Genomic DNA, 18,813 nt, shown 5'->3' on the forward strand with positions numbered 1-18,813 from the left:
TTCCCTGCCCCTCCCTGCCACTTGGGTGCTCCGTCACTCTCTGTCTTTCAAATAAATGAAATTTTACAAAAAAGAAAAAACAGCTGGTCCACAGACTGGAGAGAGTGATACCACCCACCAGAGAAGGCTCTTATTGCATAAAGATACACTGCTTGGGGTTAATGGCTCCAGGCTGGATGAGAAGCCCTAGTTACAACTGCTGGAGGCTGGCCCTTCTAATCTCATTTTAAGAAAACCAAACAAAGGCAGATAACTCACAAGCTCCGGAGGCAAGAAGGCTACTGCCAGGTGCTCCCTGCTGCCCCTCCCTCCACAGGCTGAGCGGCTTGGGCCTCACTGGCAAACCCAAAGGTCTGGATAGTTTCTTCCAACTGGAAGAAAAACCAGAAGGGGGCCTAATTCACCTGTTAGCATGGAGGAGAGAGAGCTGGCCAGTTCTCAAATCAAACAGGCGGCCTTTGAAACACATGCAAAAAACAACGGTGCAGTTAGTGTAGAAAAGGAAGCCTGCCAGGGAATTTTAATCTTGCTCAGCATGGCTAATTCCAAAACAAAGCCCCCTTTGCTCCACCATCACCCAAAAGCTTAAGGAGCAAGGGGGGGAGGGGCAAAGTTCTGAAGACGGACATCATAAAAAACCCACATGCCAGCAGGAACGTCCCTCGATTTCTAAGATAATATTAGGAACTGCAGGACCGACAACAGCATCTGACACTATGTGCCAGGCGCTGGGTGTGGACTGCTTACCACACATAATCTCCATTCACCTGCACACCGTGTCGTAGATAAGAAAAGGAGTTCACAGAAGCCAGGGAACTTTTGCAAGGTCCCATGGCTAAAGGCAGGGGGCCAGGCACAAAACCACAGACAGGGCGGCTCCAGCATTGGCGGTGTGACCCCTGCACCGGATGAACTCTTCACATCTACGCAGAGACAGAAGACTTTGAGACTACACGGCAAACAATGTTGAACCATCGTTATGGCTCAATGATGTGCTTTATTCTGGTGTTTTTCTGTAGTCTCTATTTTTTTTTCCATTATGAACGGATATTACTTTTGTAAATAAAACAGTTATACATTTGTAAAGACAAAGGCACAAACGTCTCCCACTTGTTGTTGTTGTTGTTTTAAATGAACTGAAAAGGGGCACCTGGGTGGCTCAGTGGGTTAAGCCTCCGCCTTCAGCTCAGGTCAGGATCCTGGGGTCCTGGGATGGAGCCCTGTGTCCAGCTCCCTGCTCAGTGGGGAGTCTGCTTCTCCCTCTCGCTCTGCTCCTGCCCCCTGCTCGCTCTCTCACTCACTCTCTAAAATACGTAAATAAAATCTTAAAACAAAATAAAATACATTGAAAAGTAACCACCTTTGCACTGAGGGTGATTTTTATTTTTCACATATACTTTCACATATTTCATAAATTCTCCCCCATTCACATGTCTTTTGTTGTAATCAGGAAAACAGTATTATTATAAGTGGTTCAAAAAAATAATTCACCTGGGAAAAATATCATCTATCATCCCCCTGTTTTCACTCTCAAGATCTCAAGACACGTGTGAGAGGGATCCCTGGGATTTCCCTGAGCAGAACAGAGGGTTAGATTGGCCAACTAATTTATTTATCCTCTCTGTGGATACTTACTATATACTAGGTGCAAGGTCCTACAGGGGACAGACTCCACAAAAGTCTCTACCCTTGCCCACGAAGACTAATTAAGATGTAGTGCTGGGAACCCAGAGAGCACTGGCTGAATACAGAGTCCAACCCAACTACAGAGCGCTAGGCAGCCACTAGAAAAGAACAATAGTTACATTCATTATCTACAGTGATCACGGATTACCTACTGTTAAATGAAAGGAAAATACGCTGGAGCGATGTTTACAGTGTAATGTCAATTACAGTGTTGTTTGGGTGTCAACCTACACCCAAACAAACCAACAACCCTAAGAAATAAGAAAACTCTTTCTCAGCATTTCTGAGCAAAAGAAAAATGTAGAAAGATACACAAGCCTTTATTGTAACTTATCCCTGGGGTGCAGCAGGGGGTGGGTAAAATGATGAGCTTTCTCTTTATATTCCTATCGGTTCTGCAATGAGTATATCCTATTTTTACTAAAAAAGAAGCCTAAAAGTATAATCAGTCCCCCAAATCTCTAAAGGGTATTGTATAAAATTTACCACAAAGAGCTGATTTGGCTCAATAACTGAAAATCAATGTAAGTAATTAAGAAAGAGGAGGAAGTCCATGAGCTTTGTATCAGAAAGACCAAAGCTCTCGGACCAGTTCTGTCTGTGTCCTGATACAAGTTACTGAAAACTTTGGATGGCTCAAGGCACCTGGGTGGCTCAGATGCTTGGGTGTCTCCCTTCAGCTCGGGTAGTGATCTCCAGGTCCTGGGATCGAGTCCCACATCGGGCTCCCTGCTCAGCAAAGAGACTGTTTCTCCCTCTCCCTCTGCCTCTCCCCCACCCTTGTGTGCTCTCTCTGTCTCCCTCTCCCAAGTGAATAAAATCTTTTAAAAAAACAGTAATTTTGGAGGGCCCAATCTATAAAACAGTTATACTAATTCCACCTCACAGGATTTCTGTGAAGATCCCAGACTAATACCTAACAGCTAACCCTGATTGAGAGCTTCCAGTTTGCCAGGTGCTGACCTACATGCTTTACCCATATTAATGACTCAATCTCCGGATAGTTTTAAAAGGTAAACATTACTATCAACCTTCCTTTTATAGATGGGAGAACCTTGGTCCACAAGTTAAGTAACTTGGCCAAGTTCCCTCTCTCTCCCTCTTTCCCTCCCCCTCTCCCTTTTTCACAGGTGTGCACACACACGGGCAGGGGCACGGCACTCATACACACACAGGGGAGTAGCACAGCCAGGATGTGAACCTGCATCCCTACCCTTGCTCCTGACATCCACATTCTTTTTTTTTTTGTTAAGATTTTTAAATTTACTTAATTGTCAGAGAGAGAGAGAGAGAACACAAACAGGGGGAGCAGCAGGCAGAAGGAGAAAGAGAAGCAGGTTCCCCGCTGAGCAAGGAGCCTGATGCAGGACTCGATCCCAGGACTGTGGAATCATGACCCGAGCCAGGGGCAGACGCCTAACCAACTGAGCCACCCAGGCATCCCCCACCCCCATCCCCGACATCCATATTCTTAATACACTAGGGTGAGATATTTGTGCAAGAGCTTTTCTGGCTATGAAGTCCCATCCACCTGTAAGGAATTCTTGTCAGTAGAGGTGGAAAAGATAAGAAATGCCCAGGAATCCAAAGGTGGTGATAAAGGGTGAAAAGACGTAACAGAAGTAGGGTTGTGGATATCATCTGGTAGCCTGCAAATAAGTGCCAATGTCTCCACATACAACGAGAATTATGATTCTCCATCCTACTTCTCAGACTCTAGGGGACAGGACGAGTGCACAGTGATGAATGCTTGGTATCCTACCTCCCCCTCACCACCCCCCGCCCTGTGCTCTGGCCACGGCCATGGTCACGGTATTCCCTTAGCCGAACCACTTTGTTCCTCTGTGACTGCGTGCATATTCTAATCACCCTTCGAGGCTCAGCTGGAGCTTTATTTCTCAGTGAGACTTTTTCGGACCGCTTAATCCACTGGTCTCTCCAGGAGGCAGTGTATGAGCATGCCCGGGGCATGGGTTTAGCTGCAGCATTTTAGAAACCATGTAACTCGGGCACCTGCGTGGCTCAATTGATTAAGCAACTGCCTTTGGCTCAGGTCACGGTCCTGGGGTCTCCAGCTCCCTCTGACCCTCCCCCTTCTCATGCTTTCTCTCTCTCACACATTCTCTCTCTCGCTCGCTCAAATAAATAAACTCTTTTAAAAAAAAAAAAAGAAAAGAAAAAGAAGTCATGTAACCCTGAGGAAGTCATTCAACCTCTCTGAACCCCAGTTTTGTCATAGGTAAAACAGGACTCTTTTGCAAGTTAAATGATAACATATGTAAATTACGTGACACACAGTAGGTACCTGAGAAACGCTAACATTAATCCTCTTCTCATCTCAGAGCTTGGGATGATTGTAAATTTAGCAATTAAGCCTGAACTGCCTTGCAATACACACTTTTCATGATTTCAGTTGTAATGCTGCCATAGTTTAAGCCTCAACTTTCTAACTAAACTGCAAGTTCCTAGTGAGCCTGGAACACACCCTAGCTGTCTCTGAATCCCCTGCCGCACGCAGCACAACGCATCACACCAAAACATGCTCAAAGAAGTCTGGATGGACTGCTGGGTTGGGACAGACTCACGGAGGACCGAAGACGCTCCAAGATTAATCTTGAAATAAAGGCAGGGATTAGACATATTCTAGAATAGTCCCTAGCATTTGGTTTAGTTTGGCCCAGGAACACTGGACTCTTGTCCACATCTGAGGCACAGTTTTGCCCACATCGAGTGTCCAGAAAGCAAAGGCCTCTTCTGAAACGAAGCTTTTCATCATTTAAGTACTCTCAGGAAAGCAAAGGGACATTCTGTCCCTAGTTGAGGTCCAAAATCCAAAGTATACGTTTTTTAAATAGCTCAATTTGCCAGTCACAGAAATAACTTTTCTAGGTCAATTAGCACATTTCAATGTGCCAATTAGCAAAGAGTAAGATTCTCAAGGCGAAGAGGCAGACATGAGGACGAGGTGTGCCAGTGGTAAAGCTGCATCTTGAGTACATTAAGATAATGACTGTGGAAGCTGGGGAGCCGCCCCAGTAATGAAAACAATCTTTTACTAACCCCTTCCTCTTGGTCTTGGAGTTAGGGACATTCAGGAGAACCATCTAACAGCACAGTAGCCAGGCAAAAGGGGAAGGAGGGGAGGGAAAGGAGGGGAAAAACGAACTAACATGAGAGATCAACAGGGATGCACAATAATGGGCAATTTTGATAATGAGATAATAATACACACAAGGCTTTGGGCCTTGAAGAAGAAAGGAGCTTGATGAAAAGAATCATTACCATTCTTCTTCTTATTATTCTCGTAGAAGACAGATGGCTGCAACTGCAAATAGAGCCCGGGCTACAGTCTTCAGTCAGGAAAGGGGGCTGATACGGTGTTTTGGAAGTTTGTTTTCGGTTTCCACTCCACCTTGCTCAGAACACTCTGCATTCTGAAGGGACTCTTGGGGGCATTTGAGGACAAAAGGCACAGGGCTGGGGATGCAGCTTCTGCCCAGTGCCTCACTCTGAGGACCAGATCAACCTTGCAAGGTACGAGATGGAACTGAAAATCTAATATGTAACCACGTTCCATGGGCACCCTACTTAGCTCCCACCTCTTGGCTTTCACTTTCCAGAAGGTGTTTTGGCCTTGAAGAGGCATGTTCTGTTAAGTTACAGGCAATAGGAAAGGAACCCAGCCTCAACACCAGCTGCAAAGCCAATGGCTATAACAAGGAGCTCATAAACTAGGCAGCATCTATTCTTCAAGCCATGGACTACTGCCAACTTGGGTGGGGGATCTTAACATGGGCTCCACGGATGGGCTAGGAGTTGGCAGTGGGGGGTAAGGGTGTGGAGGAACAGCAGGTGACAGTCTCCTGAAATTACCTGCAAAACCGTGTTTGTGCATTTATCTGGGAAAGAGGCTCTACGGCATCCTTCAGCTTCTCAAAGAAACCTACAGCCCAACTCTTTCAGGTGGACTGAAGCTAAGAAGCATCTCCAGCATCTGGACTCACCAGCTTTCAGACTCGCCCTGAACTGCAGTCATAGAATAGGAAAAGAGCTCTGAAGTCAAGTGAGTCAGGAGAGCTGGATTTTAGAGGCACCCACCTTGGCTCCTAAGGCAAGGCATTAATCCATCGAAGGACCCCCCCCTCTAGAAGGTAAGATGATTCCAGACAAGCCTTTAGCTCCCTGCTAATATAATAATCAATAGTTCCATGATGCATTTCCTCTCCTTCTCTCTAAGAAGCAAAATTAAAATTGCCCTTAAGACACTTCATCAGAAGTGAGAAACAGACCTAGTCCAGAATCCCAGCAGCAAAGACCATTTCCTTGTAATATGAGCCGTTGGAATACTTGTTCCTTCCTCCAAGGTGTCAGCTGCTAGGATGGAGAGCCAGGAGAAACTGGAACCCAGGCAAACCCCAGAACCCGTAAGGCACAGGACAGAGCTCAGCAAATGGAAATGCACTGATGACCCCAAATCCTTCAGCTGACCATGGCAACTTCTTGGAACTCCCTCCTTCTCTGTCCTTATATACGTGAGTATATGTTTGACTGTGTTACTGAGGTACACGCTAGCTTACTATCTTTTCCTTGCTTCCATATAACTACTCAGAAAAACAACAAAGGAAGATTAAAAAGAGTCAAGAAGAAAGAGCAAAGAGAAGTCAAAAGCTAAGTTCTTACCTAATTGGATCATCAGGCTTAAAAAAGAGTTGCTGGAGCACCTGGGTGGCTCAGTGGTTAAGCCCTTGCCTAGGGCTCAGGTCATGATCTCAGGGTCCTGGGATCGAGCCCCACATTGGGCTCTCTGCTCAGCAGGGAGCCTCCTCCCCTCTCTCTTTCTCTGCCTGCCTTTCTGCCTACTTGTGATCTCTCTCTCTGTCAAATAAATAAACAAAATCTTTTTTAAAAAAAAGAGTTGCCTGCTTCCTGTGTCTTATTTTAAGTCAATCTGAGCTCAGCGAAGGGGTTGCAAAGCAGAAAGTCCTTGGCCAGAGCTATCCCAGGAGAGGTCCCAACCATTTAAAATAACCAAGCCAACACCAGCCGACAAGACACTTGCAAACAGAGCCCTAACTCTGAGCTCTTCTCAGCTTCAGTTTAGAAAAAAAGGGCAACAAGATTATTTACCAGAGTGATTGGAATCTCTCATCAAGCTCATCAAGGAAGTTTCAGTGTTAAAGAAAGTTACTTGAACATTCCTGATGAGCTGGTTGGCTATAGCTTGATATATAATTAGAAAGTACTAGGTGTTACAGCAACTATAATAGCGAATCTGCCATGAGAAGATGGGGGAGAAGGGGAGAGGGAGAAAGAGAAAGAAGGGCGAGCGGGGAGGAGAGAGAAACATTGCTTTTTGTACAGAGCAGAAAGCCGTTAGGGGCTGAATTATGTCCCCACCAAAATTCGTATGTTGAAAGCCTAATCTCAGAATGTGACTATATTTGGAAATACCTCCTTTAAAGAAGTGACTAAGTTAAAAGAAGGCCATTAGGTGGCCCTAATCCAATCTGACTGGCACCCACATAAAGGGAGAAAATTTGGACACAAAGAAAGGTACGAGGGATGTGAACGCACAGAGAAAAGACCACGTGGAAAGGCATCAAGATGGCGGCCATCCACAAGCGAAGGAGAGAGGCTTCAGAGAAAACCAACCCTGCCAGCACCTTGATCTTGGGGATAATTATCAGTGCCTTGCCTTAGAAGTTTATTGTGAGGATCAAATACATTAGCCCACATAGAGCACTACCAGACTCACGGTAAACGCTCGGAAAGTGTCAGCTGGCCCAGTGCAGACAGACCACTGTGGTGTGACAATACCAGCTGAAGGAAAATTTCACCTCTGCGGTTCTGACTTCAGGTGTCTGAATGAGCTCTGGCCTGGGGCGGGGGTGGGGGGGCTTTATTTTCAAGCTTGCCAGATGGGAATCATCAAGTCTGCTGATGCTCAGTGGTTCTGCAAGGCGTAGACTATCTGGCTTTCCTTAGGGAGATGGTCCCACTAGGAAGAGAGACTCAGGTGACCTGTTTAGAGGAACCACACCTGCCTCCAGTGATGGCAGAGATGGATCAAAGCTGTGGGCTGGAAGCTCTCAGACTCAGGGCCACTGACTATATGAGCCCAGGGCATGGAGAGGGGGTGTTTTCTGGTGTGCCACGCCTTCCTAGAATCTGACAGAACTGCTGAAACTGAAGGAGGAGAGCAGCTTTTTCTCTGCCCTACCTCTTCATCGGAGAAAACAGTGACAGGGTGAACGGACAGGTGGGATAAGATAGCGCGGGATCCTCCGCGGTGTCTTAGCCCAGGAGCTCCACAGGCAGGGAGCAGACCCCGCCTCCAGCACTGTTCCACGTCCCTGAGCCAGGGAAGAATCTGTTTTCAGTGTGTTTGCTTTGCGCCTTTCTAGGGTACCTCTCCCCCACAGCTCTGGGACCACTGCAGGAGTTCTGCTGAAAGACTCAGATGAAGTCAGGCAAGTCACAGATTGTGGGGAATACAGAAGGTGGAGCAAAGGTAGCTAAGTTAGCAGCCTGTGCCTGCTGGTACCAGCTCACAGGGGAACACTGGGCTGAGTGTGCTGGCCTCTCATGACAGAAATGATCCCACCTGCCCCTCTCCCCCCCTGGTGTTACCCTCCTCAGGAGGTCCTACAGTGTCCTACACAAAGATGCTCTCTGGAAATAAGAGGGGGAGGCCCTCTAAACCACCTGTTAAAATGCAGACTCCCATGCAGCAGGTTGGAGGTGGAGCTGAGAATTCTGCCTTTCTAACAGGGAGCACCTATGTGATGCTCGTCTTCAGACCTCAACTGGAATTCCACACTTGGAGTAACTTGGGATCATGATCACGTGGGATGCTGATTCTCCAAGAGTGGTCCGAGGACCCCAGCAGTCAACATTACTTGGGGACTTACTATCAGTGCTCATTTCCTGGTCTCATACCAGCTCCTCTTAATCTGACCTTCTGGGGATGAGGTCTGGCAAACCTCATTTCTCAGCCATTTCCTCGGGTGACTGCTATGGACAGACTAAGTTTCAGAGCCATTGCTCAAAATTGGTGGTCCTCAGCTCCACATTAGAAACACTTTTCAAAAACACTATGCTGAGGCTGTGTCACAGATTAAGAACTCAGACACTCAAAGTGAGGGGCCAGGGTGTCAGTCCTTTAGGTCTTTTTGTTTTTCATTGTTGTGTTCATCTTTTGGTTTGGTTTGGTTTGGATCGAAGCACCCCTACATGAGCTGAAGGCAAAATTTTGAGCCTGGGTTCAAAATCACTGCTTTAGATGAATGCTTCTTCTTTTAATTTCTATTGATGTACAATATCCACCTAGAAACATACAACAATCATAGAGGTATATATGAATATTTGTGGGGAGGGTGTGACTACATCTTTGGAGAGAGCAAAGTATATCTGTGCTAATAGGGCCTAGAGGCCTCTCCACTCCTAACTCTGCCACTTAGAGCTTGTGTGTCTCCCTGAGCATCAGTGTCTTCCTCTGTAACAAGAGGCCATAATGCTTGCCTTTACCTTCCTCACACAGCTGTCATATGAAAAAACCCTGTAAACTAGAAAATGCTATCCAAAGAGGAAGGATTATCATTTTGAGATTTAAACTATGATCTTTAATGCATGAGGCAAATTTAAGCCACGAAAGTAGAAAGCAGTAGGAAGGATTTTGCAGGTGATTTCTTTCCCTGTGCTTTCTAACATGGCTGGCTAATCCCTCCACAGTCCCACATGAAGAAGTCTAAGGACAGGGCCCTGCCACCCTAGCCCTATAGCTCCCTCTTGTCTCTATGTATGCTTAACACCCAGCCCCTGGCTACAGCGGGATTCTACGGGCTAGCCACTGGGTGTGGGGTGGCCCAGCCCACCCTGTGAGTTTGGCTAAATGGGGAAAGAAACTAATTCTTGCCCAACAGAGCCCTTGGCAAAGCAGACAGGCTTTGAGAAGGGCGATGTCCGAGTACAATAGTAAATACACATGTTTTTTAAAGCTCACATGGGTACGTGAGCCCAGGCCAAGGGCAAGCCCTGGATAAGGAAGGAGGGAGCAAGCCACCGGTTTGTAGGTTGGCAGTACATTCTTACAAGATGCTACTCACCAGCCGGGTATTTACCACAGGAAACACCAGAGCCAGAAGTGCTCCATTCAGCATGTGCATCTGGAGCCTGGAGGGGGAGAAAAGAGAAAAAAAAAAAAACAAACGTTAAAGTCCAGGTCCCACTCTGACTCTGCTGTACGGGCAGGCAAAAATGTGCCACGTTATGCCCTGCCATATGGGAGGCATGTAAACAAGTGCACTCTCCGTGTGAGAACGGCCCTAGAGCTGGCACACACACAGAGTCAATTTCAAGCGGCCTATTCCACGCTAATGAAATGTTCTGAGCGCTGCCTCAAAAATCCCCCAGATGCTCCCTGAACGCACTTGGGCTACAACACTCAATTACAGAATGAGCTCCGTACTCCCTAAATGTCCAGTGGGCCGCCAGCAGCAGCTTCAGCCCCCGCAGCTCAGGCAAGAGGTGAAAAGACGGGCCCCACCAAGTGAGGGCCCTATGATTCGAGTACAGTCCTGGGATACCCGGTTCGTGTAACATGGCTGTTTGTTTACACAGCCAGGCCCAATCCTTTCACCCAAACAGCGTCCCAGGCGTGAAAAGGCGAGTCAAACCAGCCAGCAGACTGCAGTGCTTTGTCAACTGCGGTCCCGGACTTTCTTAGAAATGTCCTCAGGGCTGCTGCAGGAGGTGGGGACGGCAGAAGTGGCAGGCTTCCAGGCTTGCTTTGATTGATTTTACAGACTGGGTTTTATGACTTAAAAGCAAAACAAAAAAGAAAAAGATGGGGGGGGGGGAAAGAAGAAGAAGAAAACCACTGGTCTCTAACATCGGGTAATAATCGTTTCCTAATACCAAACTTGTTGAAGCATATGCTAGAAACCCTTTATAACTCAAGAACAACCAGGCCAGGAACCAACTGCCTGAGAGCTCAGAGGAGGGACTTAAGCAGCTTCTTTCATCATTCAAGGCAAATGGTCCTTTACAACTGAGGGAGAAGAAAAGAATGACACACAGTCTTCCTCCTGAAGAAAAGCAGATTTGATAGGTCAGCACGCTCTCTCTCTCTCATGCACACACACACACTCTCACACACTCTCTCACACAGCAGCAGCACTGCAATGCCAGGATTTCCACACTCCCTGAATGGGAAAGCAGTCCATACTGTTTTTTAAGATTTATTTGGGGCGGGGAGAGCACACATGCACAAGAAGGGGGTAGGGGCAGAGGGAGAGGGAGAAGCAGACTCCCTACTGGGAGCCCAATGCAGGACTCGATCCCAGGATCCTGGGATCATGACCTGAGCCCAAGGCAGAGACTTAACTCCTGAGCCACCCAGGTGCCCTTTGAAGACACTCAAGTACTCTAGGTATTCTCTCGAAGCTCACAGATGTGTGCCTAAGACTGAGAGACATTACAAGGAGATCCACAAGAACTGCACAGAAGCCCCAAGGATGGTTTTCATTTCCCATAGTCTGTTTATTACTGTTGCTCATTTTTACCAGTGCCAAAAGGATGGCAATAATGTGCACTTAGTATCATCTAGGCAAGTTATCTAATTAACTGCTTTACATAAATTCTCTTGCTCAATTTTTACATCAATCTTCTGAGACAGGTACAATTACTTTTCCCATTTGTTGATAAAGCAACCAAGTTCAGAGAAGCAAAGTGGTCTGGTTTGTGTCACACATAAGCTAGAAGAGCCAAGATTCAAGCCCAGGTTTATCTAACTTGAGACCCCAAACTCTTATATCTCTCTTGCTGCCTGATACCAGAGCTCCCCCTCCCCTGCCACCGTCCCTCACAAATGTGACCTCAGGTGGAGAGTCAGAGAGGCTCCTGTCTCCTCCCTTTGGGTTTCAGGGGTCTCTCTACCACCTTAGCCATCCCCTGGCCTAGGCCTAATATGCTTTCAGGGGGGTGACCAAGGAAAGAATGCTCCGAGAACTGACTGCTGAAAACTCTTGTTTGAGCCTCGAGTGCCTAGAGCAGGGGTCATTAGTGGCCATTCCAGGCCTGGCCTAACTCTGTCCCTGGGCCTGTCTATGGGAGGCCCGGGACATAAGTATTCTTGTTTAACCACAGCATAAACATTCACCCCGGGAAAGAGAAACATCACATTAATAGTCCAGATAAAGCTGGACTCTGGTCCAGGCTTTGCCACTGGCCTTAAAAGAATTCTGGCATATACACAAAGCCAATTAGCTAGGTGGGCGCCATAAGTTAATCATCATCATGAGGATGATGGAGTTGATCCCAAGGGCCCACAAAAGGCCAGAAATAAAGAAGATAAAACCAACTTCCAGGTTCCAAACAACTAAGAAATTCCCAGATAAAGACAAGCCTGTGCTGGGTCCTCAAAATTCAGTTCTACAAGCTACTATATATACCAAAGTGTGGATTGTCCCTAATACTTAACAAGGTCTTATACATCAATAATCACAAAAGGATTGAACATGTACAGAGCATTTCTACATGCCAGTCACTGGGTTAAGTACTCAAATGCATCATCTGATTTATCCTTCAGTTTTTATTATAATCATTATCATCTTCTTTAATTTCACGGCTGAGAACATCAAAACACTGAATGATTACATGACTTACCACAAATCACTGAGTTTCGAGACTGTGCTTTTGCCACTGTACCCTGCTTTAAATCCAAGACCTGAGCCATGAACATTATGCATGTTCCATGAGTAAGTGTGTATGAGAGAGAGAGAGAGACAGAGAGTCAGACTGTAGGACAGGTAGGAAAAGATTCTGGGCTGCCCATTGAGAGAGAGGGTCGCACCTAAGGGCAAGAGAACTCCCTGGGCATTTTGGGGCAAAGCTACCCCTCAATTATATACCTGCTCTGCCCTCTATAAACCCTGAGCACAGCCTAACAGGTCAAGTGACTGGCCATATGAAAGGCAAAGTCTTTTGTTTTCACTTTATATCCACCTCTGGCCTGCCACTCAGATTTCTATTGTGTGTGGGAAATAGATAATGGGCCACTAGAAAGTCCTGTGGGAGTTGCCTCAACTGTACAATGGGAACACCAGTACCCAACTCATAGGACTGTTTTAAGGAGTTAACATGTATAAAGTGCTTAGACGAGCACATGGTATATAGTAAGACTCACACATTCATAAACCAATGGTAAGAAGTTCGCCTAAATCTTCAAGATGTAAAGGGCGGGGAGGGGAAAAAAGGCAATCATGTGAGAGAGTCAAACGGTGAAACAAATTCAAAGTATGAACAGGAGGTCCACAGAGAGCAAAAGGGCAGACTGAAGACCAGAACTAAACAGCACAACCTGGAGATGGACTCCTGTTCAGTCAGTCATACTGGTACATCTCCTTGACAGCTCAAAGCCTTGGCCATTATGATTGTCACAATATTTTGTCAGCTTTTTTGTTTTTGTGCAGGAGAGTGAGCTAAATTAGCTTAGTTGGTAAGAAATTGCGGCAATATGGCAAATGTCACAGGTTTAATTCTCTTTCAGGTCGGTTCATGCCATTAAATTGAGTTCCACAAACATAAATCAATCCATTACTATGTGTCTAACATAGTTCCAGGTGCTGTAGAGAAAAGGAGATCAGTAGAAGACAGTTTCTGCGTTCAAGAACATAACATCTTACTGACAAGGCAAGAAATGAAACAATGAAAGGAAATGTAGGATAATGGTGAAGAAGTCAGGGTTTGGCAACAAACCTACACTCAATTTCCAGATCTACTACGTTGGGGTTGAGCGACTCAGGACAAGTGACTTAAAATACATGTCTCAGTTTCCTCAATCATAAAGTGGGGCTAGTAACAGTACCTCGCTGAAAAGTTTGTTAAGAGAATTTAATGAGACCATGTGAACTGATCAGCACAGAGCTTAGGACATAGTAAACACTCAAAATATGGCAGCTACAATTATCCTTAATAAAGCAATGAAAATGAATATCACATTACTATTCATAACAACAAATGAAGCTACAAAAAACCTTCGTGAGATGACTTATATTTCAACTTAATGCACTTGATTACCACCAAGAACCAAAAAGTGCAGAACAGATGGCAAGTTATCTAAGTGACTAGAAGGGCAAGTTCATAGAGAGGAATTCTCAAAGGGAATTACAAAATACCTTGAACTGGACAAAAATAAAAAGACAACATACCAAAATGTGTTGGATGCTTATAACATAAAATTTAGAGATAAGGAAAAAAATGAATCATCTCAGCTCAGTAATCCAAGCTTCTGCCATAAAAAATCCAGAGAACAAGAGCAAGATAAACCAAAAGCAAGCAGAAGGAATGAAACAATAATAGGAGCAATAATCATTAAAAGTAGAAACAAAAACAATAGGGAAAAATCAATGAAACTGAAAGCTTGCCTTTGAAAAAGTCAATACCATTGATAAACTTCTAGGAAGAATGACATGGACAAAAGGAGAGAAGACAGGACTTAGCAATGTCAGGAAGGAAAGCAGGGATATCAATGCAGAATCCCCACCCCCCCCAGGAATTAAAATAATAAGGAGAAACTCAGAATCTATGCACAGAAATTTGACAACTTCGATAAAATGGAGCATTTCCTCTAAAACCACAAATTACCAAAACTCCCCCAAGATGAAACTGATAACCTGAACAATCCAACTAAAGAAATTGAATAAATATACAACAGACTTTTATTCAGCCATTTAAAAAAAGGATATCTTGCCATTTGCAACACCAATGGCCCCTGAGGAAATTATGCTAAGGGAAATAAGTCAGATGGAGAAAAACAAATGCCATACAATTTTGCTTTCATGTGGAACATAAAAAACAAAAACAAAAACTCAGCTCACAGATATAGAGAACAGACTGGTGGTTGGCAGAGGCAGAGAGTCAAGGTGGGCAAAATGGGTAAAGGTGGTCAAAAGCCACAAAGTTCCAGTTATCCAATAAATAAGTGATGGGGATGTAATGTACAGCACGGTGACCACAGTTAATAATACTGTAGTGTATATTTGAAAGTTGTTAAGAGAGCAGATCTTAGAAGTTACCATCACAAAAAAATTGTAACTGTGTAGTGATGGATATTAACTAGATTTACTACATGTAATTTTTAAAAAACTGAATTTGTAGTTAACTTCTGAATAAGAAATCTCCGGACTCAAATGGTTTCCGTGACTAAGTATACCAAATATTTATACAATCTTGTCCAGAAAATAAAGCAGAAGGAAACATTTCCCAACTCATCAGATGAGGCTATTATGCAGACAACAAACCAGACAAATATGGTACAAAAAAAAAGAAAGAAAATCAAACCTAAATGAATATCCCTCATGAATGCAGAAACAAAACTACTCGGTAAAATTTTAGCAAATCTAATGCAGCAATATAAAAAGATTAAGATTCTGCAGGCACCTGGGTGGCTCAGTTGATTAAGCATCCGAGTCTTGATCTCAGCTTAGGTCTTGATCTCAGGGTCATGAGTTCAAGCCCTGCACTGGTTTCCACACATATGGAGCCTAATTTTTTAAAAAGTGAATAATATTTTGTGACCTAGTGTTTTTTGTTCTGGTAATGAAAAGTTGATTTGATGTTCGAAATTCAATTAATAAATTCCAGCAGGTTAACAGTGTAAAGACTACAAAGTACATGGTCATATCAACTGATACAGAAAAGACATTTGCCACAATTCAACATCTATTTATGATAAAAAATAAATACCAACAAATTAGGAATAGTAGGTAATTTCCTCAACCTGATAAAGAACATCTAAAAAAAAAAATACTATACCCAACATCATAATTACTGATGAAAAACTGAATGCTTCCCCCACTAACACCAGGAACAAGAATGTCCACTCTCAAAATCAATAAGGCAACAAAGGGAAAAGAAGAAATAAAACTGTCCCTATTTGCAAAGAACATAATTATATACGTAGAAAATCACAGGGCCTACCAAAAAACTCTTAGAACTGATGCATGAATTTAGCAAGGTTGTAGGATTGTAAAGCCAACACATAAACATCAATAATATTTCTACATAATAACTGCAAAATTTGAAACAATATTTTTTAAGATTTTATTTATGTATTTGAAAGAAAGAGCGAGCAAATGGGAGGGGAGAGGGAGAGACAGATAATCTCTAGCAGATTCTGCACGAGTGGAGAGCCTATTGTGGGGATCAATCTCAGGACTCCAAGATCATGACCTGAGTGGAAACCAAGAGGCAGATGCTTAACAGATTGAGCTACTTATGTGTCCCTGGAACCCAGTTTCTTTAAACTATTTAAAATATCTCCCCCCCAAACTGAAATACTTAAGTCTAAGAAAATATGTATAGAACCTATATACAGAGTTTATATTAAAAGTTTATAAAAGAAATGGAGGACCTAAATAAATAGACATACCACATTCAAAGACTGAAAGGCTTAACACAGAAAAGATGTCAATTCTCACCAAAACTATCTGTAGATTCAATGTACTTCTGTACATTCAATATACTATCTGTACAGGATATTTTGCATTCAGATAAACTTACTCTAAAATGTATATGGAAGGGTAAAGAAAGAAGAATATCTAAAATAATTTTGTAAAAGGAGAAGAATGATGAATCATATTATCAGATTTTAAGGCTTACTATAAAGCTACAGCAAGCAGAGTAGTATAATACTGGCCAAGAAAAAACATCATTCTGTGAAACAGAATAGTCCAGAAACTGACCCAGAGTGATAGAGTAATTTGATTTTTCACAATAGTACAAAAGCAATTCAGTGGAGAAAAGCCATAGCTTTTTCAATAAATGGTATTACAGTAATTTGACAGAATATATAAAATAATGTATTTAGCTTAAACCTCACAAATAACATAAAAGCTAAGTCATAAATCTAAACAGAAAATGTAGGGGCTCCAGGTGGCTCAGTCACCTGGAGTATCTCAGTCATCTGAAGTCCCAGGATTGAGCCCCACATAGGCATTGGGCTCCCTGCTCAGTGGGGGAGTCTGCTTCTCCCTCTCCATCTCTTTCTTCTACTCCCCTTGCTCATGTTCTCTCTCTAATAAATAAATATAATCTTTAAAAAATCCTCAAAGAAAATATAAAATTATAAAACTTATAAGAAAACATAGCAGAAAATCTCCATGACCATTACTTAGGCAAGTAGTTCTTAAATATGACACCAAAACACAAAATATTCAAAAAATGATAAACTGAACTTAATCAAAATATAAAATTTTGCTCTGTGACAGACACTGTGTCAAACTGTGGTACAGACATATCAATAAAATGTGGTATATACATACTCAGCAACAAAAATGAATGAACAAATCATACATACAAGAACTTGGATAAATCTTAAAGCTGTGTGAATAAAGCCAGTCTCAAAAAGTTACGGATTACAGGATTCCATTTTGATGATATTCCCTAAACAACAAAACTATAGCAAAGGAGAACAAATCAGCCATTGCCACAGTTTAGGGATGTGCTAAAAGAGTCCTGTAGGTTGAAATAAAAGGACACCAGATCATCACTTGAAGCCATATAAAGAAAGAAAGATCATGGTAAACGTAAATATATGGGCAATTATAAAAGCTGGTATTATCTTAACAACAGTTTATAACTCCGACATTTTGTTTTTTACATAATTTAAGAGATTAATACATTTTAAAAACCACAGTGTGTAAGAACTATTATTATAAATTTTGTTTGTAACTCCACATTTTTTTCTGCATAATTTAACAGATCAATGCCTTTGAAAATAATTACATTTTGGGGCACACATTGCATAAAGATGTAGTTTTGTGCCATCAATACCTGAAAGGGGTTGAGAATGACACTATAAAGGTGCAGCTTTTTGTATGTCATTTAAATTAAGCTCATATAAACTCAAAATAAAATGCGATGACTTTAGGTTGTTAAATGTAATCCCCATGATAACCACAAAGAAAACAGTTAAAGAATATATACAAACAGAAATGATAAGGGAATTAAATTGTTGGACTACTAAGAAATCAACCAAATACCAAAGAAGACAGTAATGCAGGAAATGAGGGACAAAAAAATTACACAACGTATGGAAAACAACTAGCAAAATTACAGAAGTCTCTCATCAGTAATTACTTTAGATGTAAATGGATTAAAACTGTCCAACTAAAGGTCAGACTGGCTGACTGAATAAAAAACACGATTCAATTCTAGGCTGTCTACAAGGGACTCACTTTAGATTCAAAGACACAAACAGGTTGAAAGAGAAAGGATGGAAAAAGATATTCCATGCAAATGGTAACCAAAAAAAAAGAGCAGGGGCAGCTATACTAATATTAGGCAAAACAGACTATAAATTAGAACAGTTTACAAGAGAGGATATTATTTATTAATAAAAGGTTCAATACTGCGAAAGACATATTTTTACATACTTAATAACAGACTATCAGCATCTATAAAGCAAAAACACAAAGATTCAAAGGGAGAAATAGCTCTACCATAATGGCTGGAGACTTCAATACTCCACTCTCAGTACTAAATAGAACAGCAGAGAAAAGAAAAGCAAGGAAATCAAAAACCTGAACAACACAATAAACCAACTACATCTAACAGGCATTATAGAGGACACTTTAATCAGCAACAATAGAATTCATTCCTCTCATGTGCCCATGGAACAGACCATATATTAGGCCATAAATTAACTCTGAACAGATTTAAAAAGGTGGGTATCAGGGTACCTGGGTGGCTCAGTTGGTTAAGCATCTGCCTTCAGCTCAGGTCACGAACTCAGGGTCCTAGGATGGAGCCCCACATCCGGCTCTGTGCTCATTGGGGAGTGTGCTTCTCCTTCTCCCTCTATCCTTCCCCCTACTCATGTTCTCTCTCTCTCTCAAATCAATAAATAAAATATTTTTTAAAAATTTAGAAACGGTAGGTATCATACAAAGTATCTGCTCAAACCACAACATGATAAGATTAAAAATCAATAATGGGGGGCACCTGGGTGGCTCAGTGGGTTAAAGCCTCTGCCTTCAGCTCAGGTCATGATCCCAGGGTCCGGGGATCGAGCCCCATGTCGGGCTCTCTGCTCCGCAGAGAGCCTGCTTCCTCCCCTCTCTCTCT

General features: G+C 43.1%; 1 protein-coding gene across 2 annotated transcripts in view; it reads right to left on the reverse strand.

The window, feature by feature from the left end:
- Positions 1-18,813, reverse strand: part of TMEM164 (transmembrane protein 164) — a 90,007-nt gene that overhangs the window by 54,205 nt on the left and 16,989 nt on the right. For both annotated transcript variants that reach the window (XM_059385351.1, XM_059385350.1), the window contains exon 2: positions 9,792-9,858. In XM_059385351.1, the coding sequence (XP_059241334.1) occupies positions 9,792-9,851 (60 nt within the window). In that variant the 5' untranslated portion in view covers positions 9,852-9,858. The remainder of the gene's footprint in view (positions 1-9,791; positions 9,859-18,813) is intronic.

Source organism: Mustela nigripes, chromosome X (genome assembly GCF_022355385.1).
Source record: "Mustela nigripes isolate SB6536 chromosome X, MUSNIG.SB6536, whole genome shotgun sequence".
NCBI lineage: Eukaryota > Metazoa > Chordata > Mammalia > Carnivora > Mustelidae > Mustela > Mustela nigripes.